At 54.9% G+C, this 9944-nt stretch overlaps 1 protein-coding gene across 1 annotated transcript in view; it reads right to left on the reverse strand.

The window, feature by feature from the left end:
* Positions 1–421: 421 nt before the first annotated feature.
* LOC119090968 (glutamine synthetase) overlaps positions 422–9944 on the reverse strand; it is a 23526-nt gene continuing 14003 nt past the window's right edge. The window contains exons 6-7 of the mRNA XM_037213697.1: positions 2200–2339; positions 422–1284 (exon numbers count right to left, since the gene is read on the reverse strand). Coding sequence (XP_037069592.1) covers positions 1142–1284; positions 2200–2339 — 283 coding nt within the window. The 3' untranslated portion in view covers positions 422–1141. The remainder of the gene's footprint in view (positions 1285–2199; positions 2340–9944) is intronic.

The raw sequence follows: 9944 nt of genomic DNA on the forward strand, positions 1-9944 counted from the left end.
CTAAAAAGACAGTCGGAAGGCCCCACAAGCTTGCAGTCTACTCTATCCAGTACCCATCACCGGGGTCCAAATCTTTCGAAGACACTGACGCAGTTTATCTTCAGGCTGCTATGCAACTATGCAAAAGTCAGCGTGGGGTATGTCTCACAAAAAAAGACATTGAGCTATGTGGTTTTCCAAGCAGGCACTGTGTAAGTACGGTACTGGTGCTAGTACCAACACAAGTGCACTAATACCGACACAAGCATGCTTTCTCTTCTGAAACCATCAGGAAGTATCAACATGGCTTTACATGATCTCGCCTTGCATATAAATCTCTCACCACCTTGGTTGACCTATCCTGGTGACACGTTTTACGTCAAAACGGTGTTACAACGACCAAGGTGGTTGAGAGGGCGCCCTCACAGTTGGGGCACCAGTTTTAATGTGCAGGAAGAGCAGCAACAATGCATGCAAGGATCTGGGACCTGCAGAGTGCTACATACTCTTTGACGCTTCTTCGCGAATTAATACGTAACATCGAATGTTACCAAACTTTCCACACACCTGCAGTGATCGTGTTGCGTATCGTGTGGCAGAAGTCGCAGTCAAGGCACGCAGTGTGGGCAACGAACACGCCTTTGTAGTTGCCACGTGATTTCCACCGTCGATGTCCATTGCCTGAAGACAACAATGAGCACAGACGTACGGCTAGATGTAAGATATGATGAGGCACGTTCAAGTGTGCACGAGTGCGCAGTGATAGTTGTTTCCAGGGGTCTACTTTAAGGCTTGGTCGGCTCCCACGGGCTTAGCTGCGGTCACGCTCGCCAGACAGGCAGCGTTATTACGCAGACGGGTCTCAGCCATGGAGGGGGCAAGTGGGCGGACAAGGGGACGTGCTCCTTAAATTTGAGAGAGAGAAAAACGCCAGCTTGTCCCAGATCGTGAAGTGCCGGTCGCCCGTATCTGGCGTGTTTACACCGCTGTTCACACCGTTGTTTACACCGCTGTTTACACCGCTGTTCACACTGCTGTTTACACCGCTGTTTACACCGCTATTTACACCGCTGTTTACACCACTGTTTACACCGCTGTTCACACCGCTGTTTACACCGCTGTTTACACCGCGTGTTTACACCGCTGGTCTGTGAGTGGTCGTCTATAAGCAGGTGGTGCGGCAGATGATCTCGGTGACGGCGTACGGGTCACAGTTGGAGCTGGGACGTCTGTCTTCCAGGTAACCTTTGCCATCCTCCGCCACCTGGCGCGGGATGCGGATACTAGCGCCGCGGTTGGCCACGCCTGAAAACAGAGGTTGCTAGGTGGCAGCACTGCACTGGACATGGTATGCTGGAGTCACGTGAGGTAGCACACATGCATTTATGTTTTTACGTAAGTGTACGTTCCTTTTTGCTGGAAAATCACTGTTCTTAATTGGGTTTTTGAATCGGTTGTCACACTATATATTCAACCATCAAGGATGTACAGATGTCAAGATGGCTGCTGAGGAAGGTGGATAGATGTTGAGAGAAGGTTGAAACTGAAAGCGACGGAGAGATACAGAGAGGTGACGGAGGGTTGATGGTACAGGGATGTGACGGAGGGTTGATGGTACAGGGATGTGACGGAGGGTTGATGGTACAGGGATGTGACGGAGGGTTGATGGTACAGGGATGTGACGGAGGGTTGATGGTACAGGGATGTGACGGAGGGTTGATGGTACAGGGATGTGACGGAGGGTTGATGGTACAGGGATGTGACGGAGGGTTGATGGTGCAGGGAGGTGACGAAGGGTTAATGGTACAGAGAGGTGACGGAGGGTTAATGGTACAGAGAGGTGAGGGAGAGTTGATGGTGCAGGGAGGTGACGAAGGGTTAATGGTACAGGGATGTGACGGAGGGTTGATGGTACAGAGAGGTGAGGGAGAGTTGATGGCCAGAGGCGCGGCGGAGGGCTCATGGTACGGAGAGGCCAGGCTCAGAATTGAGAAGAGAGGAAAGCCATTGAAGGGGAAGGTTGCAACGCAGAGGGACTGAGAGGAGGAAGACTGACAGCGAAATAAACCGAGAACGAAGTAAATTGCGAGAGAGAGAGAGGGGTCGTACTTGGAAAGTCAAAGGGCGAAGAGAAAGGACGGGGGGGGGAGAGAACAGGAGACCCGACAGCAAACGGGAAAATGTGGGGAGGGGAGGGGGATGGAGCGGGGCGCGCCTGACCTGCCGAGAAGTCGGTGATGGCCGAGGTCTCGTGCTGCCCCGTCAGACGACGGGCGTTGTCAGAGCCCCCTTTGGGGTCGTAGCACTTGATGTGTTCATCGTGTACCGTTGCGAGCTTCTTGATGGCTGCCTCGATCTCCCTGGAGCACACACAGCCAGAACCTCGGTCATCTGGAGCGCCGTGCTCACGATCCATCGGTGTTACCAGATGCCAGATGTTTAGTCAGATGTAGCCTAAGTCACTCAGTAAACGTGCATATTTATTCCCCGATTTAGTGCACCTGTAGGGTGGGAATGTGGGAGTTATGGGAATTAGCTTGTGCATGGGTGTGACGGTTCATATTTCCTTGGATAAATGAGCGTCAAAAAGACAGGTTTAGTGTCTTGGCGATGGATCTCACCAGAGGGTCATGGCGTCGGTGGTGGTTTTGTTACATAGATAGAGTTGGTAAATTGTTTTGAGCTTTCTTCATCCGACTGCAGCCCGCTCGTGATCTGAGGTCGGTCATTTCTAAACACGCTCGCGATACGTGGCAGAACTAGCTCGCCCAACATCTTCACGCTTTCGGGAAAATCAAGCCCCAACTGGGTGATTGGGAATCTTCCCCCCGCTGAAGCCGCTTCCAGAAAGTCGTCCTTTGTAGGCTTCGGTTGGGTCATACATATGCAACACACTCGTTTTACTTGACGCGTAGCGATGTGCCACGGTGTGATAGATACGGGGCCGGTTGTCAGCGGAACATGTGCTCGTCTCATGCCGGCGCCTTGAGATGGAAAGGCGACGACTTTTTTTCCTCCAGCGCTCCTTCATCGGCTAATCGGTCGAGACCCATGTTATGGATTTGGAGATGTACTTGCACTTTTAGCGCACATTAACTTTGACGTTATTTTCACTCACCCCTCAGTGTAAGTGTACCAGTGATACCCCTGTAATTAGTTGACAACACACTTATCGCGTCGCCGCAGAGGTAGATAACCGTCATCGAGTGGGGTCAAAATGGCCCCCATGCCGGCGCGCCCCAAAACACCAAATCACCGCCACCAGTCGGCCGCCGGGGGCGTGTTCAAGTTTTTGTTAGCACGAAGGTAGAAGTGGCCACGTATGTAAATAAGCGAGCGTCTAGCGAACCAACAAATTCTGAGAAAAACACTATCCCGCTATTTTGATCAGATCAGGCGGTTGGGTTCGGCGAACGCTCTCAGTTTTCGTTAAGCGATGATGAGCTAAGGGCTACGGCATGCATCCCGTGTCCGGCAAAGCCGATCATGACAAGCCGGTACGTACTACCCGCAGACAAGCATAGGCACCACTGGGTGCGACAAGACCGCAAGCGAGGAATCGTCTGGCACTTTCTTCCAGTAAGGCGCCGTGCGCGGCCTGCGGTAAGAATAGAAGTGGGCGTTGTCGTGCGGACAATGCCGAAATCTAAGCAGATGGAGCTAAGCGATTTGTGTCTTGAAAATGTTGCAAGTAGTTGTGTGAGACGCTTAAGAGCAGCTTCGGTGTTTTCCAGGGCTTTGCCCTGCAGCCATCGCCGCACAGCGCGTTCAACAACGATGCGACGCACCTCGTGCCCGAGACACACGTCATCCAGTACGCCGAAAACACCCAAATTTCAGCGCCCGGGGGAAATGAGAGCACAGGTGCTCTGGTTGATCGCGTGTAGCGCACCTCGTCCTCCCTGAACGTGTGGCCCACAGCTAACTCTCTAAAGGTAAACTCAACAAAAACACCAGTTCGGCAGTTGGCAGCACCTCCGTGCTGCCAACGCCCATCCGAGATCGGTTTCTGCGGAGGTTGGCCTTCTGCTCCGGAACCGCGGCGGGGAAGCGGGGTTTGATATTCGATTGGCGTGGGATGTCCGAGAAGCACATGTTTCAGACGCATACTTGGGCTTTTGGTTGGGCGCAGGGTGTTCAGCTTTTTCTCCCTCAAGACGTGATCGCGGCTATGGTGCATGATCAGTCCTCTCACATGTACCTGACTGCATTCCTGCATTTTTCTGACTTGACCTTGGTGTGGCAGTTGCGGTCGACGAAATTTATGAACTTAGAATGTGTTTACTCTCTGTGAGTGGCGGCCAAGTGTTACAAAAAACGGATATGTTTTGGGTGGACATTAATCGAAGAAGGCTGGTCTTTAAGCCTGTGTGTACTGCATGAGCCAGGTTGCGTGTATAATCAAGATCGGTTTCGAAAATGTTACATTACCCGTTGTCTCGTGAACTACCAACGTGACTATCAACTACCAACACAGCGATAACGACAAATCGACCTGGCTGGGCATAGCAGCATGAACCAAGCGATTTATATGCGATACATTTGCGTGATCGAATATACACTGGTGTTTGCCGTGGTATCGAGATTTGACATTCACCTCCTCAAACGATAAGGAGTCGGACCCCTGGTCCGTGCTGGAGCGCGGACCAGGTGACCGGCCGAGTGAGAGACCGAGTGACCGGCGTATGCATCGATCCGTTCCAACCTTGCCCTTGCGATCTCTCGTGGGAGATCGAGGGAGAGACCGCCCCCCCCCCCCCCCCCCCCCCACCCACCAGGCGAAGTATTTGTCCCGTGATGCAGTCCGGCGAGGCCAGCTCGATCCCGGTTTCCCCTCGTTTTGTGCAGTTTTTTTCGCTATCGTTAAGTCATCCGCAAGTTACGTGTTCACGGTAATGGAAGCCAGACGCTGTGTTTGATTTATTTTTCCGGCGCCGTCAAACACGACGCCTGGTCATACAGGTTTCGCTCAAATGCCTAAAAGCCACAGAGTGTGGTTTTTAACTGAAACCTGTCGCTGAAAGCCGGCCAAATTCGTGGTAATGTTTGCACGGATATTAGCAGTCAGAAATGATGGCGTGTCCGGGGTGGAACGCTTAAATGAACGCACCAACTCTACCATACGAGTTGAAAATGTTTCAACTTCCTAGAAAAAACAATCCAACGTACGCGGTACCCTTGCTTGCAATGACACCTCCGATACTTGCATTCTGTGTGCGGAGTCCAGTTTGACGATCCAATTCAAGATGGTTTCGTAAACATGGCTGCAACGGAGGGCGCTAAGCCAGAGATGGTTTGTCATTTAAGCTCTCTCGGTGAGATCTTAAATTTGGAAATTTTTTGTCTTTTTATGTGCATTGCAACAGGCCGCTGAGCTTGTTGCCGGCCGTTTTGTGCAATGCAAAGATAAGTCTTTCAGGTTGCGTTTTACTGGTTGCGTGCCGACTATATTCTACGATGCCAGTTACAGTTTCGTTCTTCAAGCCGTTTTCATGAATCGGTTGTTGGTCGTTGTTGTTGGTTGTTGGTCTCAACCAAGTATCTTGGTGGAGACTCAGAGCCTCGAGCGCGGGGCGTCCAGCGAGGCCTCAGTCAAGGTCGCCCTCTCCCCTTGATCTGGTCTGGCTAGGCAGGGGTGCCCTACCCCCTGGCCTCGTCTGACTGGGCAGGGGTGCCCTACCCCCTGACCTCGTCTGGCTGGGCAGGGGCGCCCGACCCCTTCTTGACTTTGCCTGACTGGGCAGCAGCGGCATCTCTCGCTCCCTCCTAGATATCCACAGCTGCACCTCCATGGCTATAGTTTGCTTTACCCAATTTTCCGCTACCTATCGGGATGTACCCATACCTACCTGCTAGTCAATCGCAATCAGCTGTACCCGCCTGGTACACACCCGTTGGTATTTTTCCAGCAAATTAGTTTAAATTATGCAGGAGTTTCAGGAACGTCGGCATCCAACTTACCCTTCTGACCTGATAGCTTCAAACGTCATGTGAATGGAGGCAATTACGGCTAAAAGAAGCACAGCAGTAATGTTGAGTGCTATTTCTTGGAACATCCCCATGTCGCAAACATCTTACCCATCCCCGCAGCCATCCCCGTAGTTTTCCAAAAACCTGCACCCAGCCCAACTCTTAGCCCATTTCATATAGGTACGCGAGGGTACATCCGACCTGGGCAGTGTTCTGCTCGGGACATACGGCACACGAGTTGGTGAGGCTGTGGACAACACCCGGGTAGTGTCCTGCTGGGGACACAGGACATACGAGCCTGTGAGGCGGTGGACATCACCCAGGTGGTGCTCTGATGGGGACACAGGACACACGAGCCTGTGAGGCGGTGGACATCACCCAGGTGGTGCTCTGATGGGGACACAGGACACACGAGCCTGTGAGGCGGTGGACATCACCCGGGTGTTGCCCTACTGGGGACGCAGGACACACGAGCCTGTGAGACGGCGAACAACACCCGGGTGGTGCCCTACTGGGGACACAGGGCACACGACCCGGTGAGGTGGTGGACATCACCCGGGTGGTGCCCTACTGGGGACACAGGGAACACGAGCCGGTGAGGCGGTGAACGACACCCGGGTGGTGCCCTACTGGGGTCTAGAACACACGAGCCTGTGAGACGGCGAACAACACCCGGGTGGTGCCCTACTGGGGATACAGGACACACGAGCCTGTGAGACGGTGGACAACACCCGGGTGGTGCCCTACTGGGGATACAGGACACACGAGCCTGTGAGACGGTGGACAACACCCGGGTGGTGCCCTACTGGGGATACAGGACACACGAGCCTGTGAGACGGTGGACAACACCCGGGTGGTGCCCTACTGGGGATACAGGACACACGAGCCTGTGAGACGGTGGACAACACCCGGGTGGTGCCCTACTCGTGATACAGGACACACGAGCCTGTGGGGCGGTGGACAACACCCGGGTGGTGCCCTACTGGGGTCTAGAACACACGAGCCTGTGAGACGGCGAACAACACCCGGGTGGTGCCCTACTGGTGATACAGGACACACGAGCCTGTGGGGCGGTGGACAACACCCGGGTGGTGCCCTACTGGTGACACAGGACACACGAGCTTGTGAGACGGTGGACAACACCCGGGTGGTGCCCTACTGGTGACACAGGACACACGAGCTTGTGAGACGGTGGACAACACCCGGGTGGTGCCCTACTGGGGATATAGGACACACGAGCCTGTGGGGCGGTGGACAACACCCGGGTGGTGCCCTACTGGTGACACAGGACACACGAGCTTGTGAGACGGTGGACAACACCCGGGTGGTAACCCGAGACGGTCGCCTCTGCACTGGGTGGCGAGGACCGCATCGCCGGTTCTCTCAACATGCATCACGGCGACAGAACTATTTCTGTCACCATGGGCTCGGATGCACGTCAGGACATCTGGCTTAAATCTAACTTGCCTAAGCAAGTAATGCTAGCTGCAAAAATAATTTGTTTGTGTTTGGCCTTTTGCGTCTGTAGCCCGGGGCGGAGCCCTGAATGTCAGCACTCTGACGTCTTTTTCTCCCCAGATGAGCCCAGATGTTCGAATGACGCCAAACTTCCAACAGTTTGGTATTTAGTTCCGCTTCGAGGCGAGAGTCCAGAGTTAGCACTCTGGCTGCTCAATTAGGCTGCTGCGCAGGCATTAGCCCGTACAGAGACCGCTACGACCAGGGACGCGCTCGGAGTGGGAAAGGCATATGGGGCGTGCACCCCTCCCTCAACCCCGACCGTTCAGACGTTCTTTGGCGTGAAATGATGCTCTTTTCACGTACACAGGCCGTCCCCCCCAAAAAAATTGAGCGCCATTTATGAGATGTCTAACTGGTTGGACAAGCTCAGAGGTGGCGTATAGAATGGGCAAAAAACTGGATGCGTTACATATTTTTGGAGCATTAGGCGTATATGCACGAATATGGGCAAGAATTTCCCAAATGTATGTAGAAACTTCATGAAATGTTTCGCCACACAGGCTGCTGGCGGCTCTTTATATGACGTGCAATGCTGCTGCGCCGCCGCCTCGGGCCTGGGCTGACCCATGTTGGCCAATGCCCAGCTGATCTACCCGTACCGAACGCGTCAAAAATACCCGCACGTGCTCGGCTTCACATCCCGTGCCGCTGGATAACAGCTCTAGCATCTCTCCCCCAAATCACGGGGGTGACTCATGAAGCGAGGCGTGAGCCCTCTTGCTGGGCTTGGACTTGATGAGTCGGACCTGCTCACACCAGGCGCGGTCGCTCCCACGCCTGGCCGAGAGCTAGGCTGATTGTGCTCCGAGACAGAATCAGATGTGCAATTCGCGTGCAGGCGTAAGCCTACCCTGCCGTACAGCACCGGTTCCGGTGTTCTTTCCGCGGCCTTCAGATGTTCACGCACTGCTGATCACCGCAAACCCCCTGTTCTTTAAATATGCTTCCCGCTCACAAATGGGCGCCATCTGATCCGTTCACGGCGTGCCACAAGATGCACCAGAAGGGCAGCATCCGTGGGCGCGGCTCCAGCAGCTCCACTGTTTACACCGGCGCGGCTGGCGGACCTTCACGCCCGACCTCATCCAGAACGGACCCGGAGCATGGGCCACTTGGGCTGACGTTTAGCATGACGCAGAGAGACCCTGTTTAGGTGGCAGTGATGTGCCAGACCTCGGCACGGTGTGTTGTCATGTAAGCTTGGCAGTCAGGATTTTTTGAGATTTTATCGGAATAACTTGAAAGGAAAGATTTCTGGGATCAGTGCTCACGCTAAGCAGTGCTTGTTGAGTGAGTCCTGCCTCCTACCGTCCGATCGCGCAATTCCAGGCAACGACATAATTCAGTGGCGGAAGCTTAACGTGCCGCAACGCTCGGCACAGTCCGTCCTGCCCTCTGACGTCAACTGACCTTTAGCGCGTCTGCTGCCAGCGGCCGCGAGCCATACCCATCGATGCCAGATAGCGAGCGCCCGAAGCGACTCGAACCCACCCCGCCACGGGTCGTGAGATCGGAAGGCAGGCGCTCTAACCAACTGAGCTGCCGGGACAGACTATGAGTTTGAAATAATGGACGCGTCCTGGACCGCATGCGCCCATCATAGCGTCGTAGTGGTGCGCCCGAACACCTGCGTAGCTGGAGATATTCTGAAGCACCTGCGCCTAGCACAACTGCGTCCCGTAACCGTGCATTGGCCGGCGGCGGCGCTGGCGGGCAGAGGCGGTGGAGCCTTCCTCCGCCACGTCGGCCGGTAAAACCAAACACGGGTCATGCCGTCTTTCGCGCGAGAGATAGCCCAAAAGCATTCCACCAGGTTTGGTGGGGGTCGTTCAGCAGGGTCTTCAGGCGGGGTCGAGTTTCTGAGAAATCGATCTACTCGGCCGACCGTGACGTAGTGACCGGTGACTTGGCACCTGACCACAGACGGTGACCCTGGCACCTGACCACAGACGGTGACCCTGGCACCTGACCATAGACGGTAGCCTGACATCTGACCACAGACGGTGACTCTGGCACCTGACCACAGACGGTGACCCTGGCACTTGACCACAGACGGTGACCCTGGCACCTGACCACAGACGGCGGCCCTGGCACCTGACCACAGACGGTGGCCCTGGTACTTGACCAGAGACGGTTTCCTTGGCACCTGACCACAGACGGTGACCCTGGCACCTGACCACAGACGGTGACCCTGGCACCCGACCACAGACGGTGGCCCTGGTACTTGACCAGAGACGGTTTCCCTGGTACCTGACCAGGGACGGTTACCCTGGCACCTGACCACAGACGGTGACCCTGGCACCTGACCAGAGACGGTGACCCTGGCACCTGACCACAGACGGTGGCCTGACATCTGACCATAGACGGTGACCCTGGCACCTGACCACAGACAGTGACCCTGGCACCTGACCACAGACGGTGACCCTGGCACCTGACCATAGACGGTGGCCTGACATCTGACCATAGACGGTGAC

The sequence above is a fragment of the Pollicipes pollicipes genome, unplaced genomic scaffold (genome assembly GCF_011947565.3).
Source record: "Pollicipes pollicipes isolate AB1234 unplaced genomic scaffold, Ppol_2.1 Scaffold_1600;HRSCAF=1878_pilon_pilon_pilon, whole genome shotgun sequence".
Classification (NCBI taxonomy): domain Eukaryota; kingdom Metazoa; phylum Arthropoda; class Thecostraca; order Pollicipedomorpha; family Pollicipedidae; genus Pollicipes; species Pollicipes pollicipes.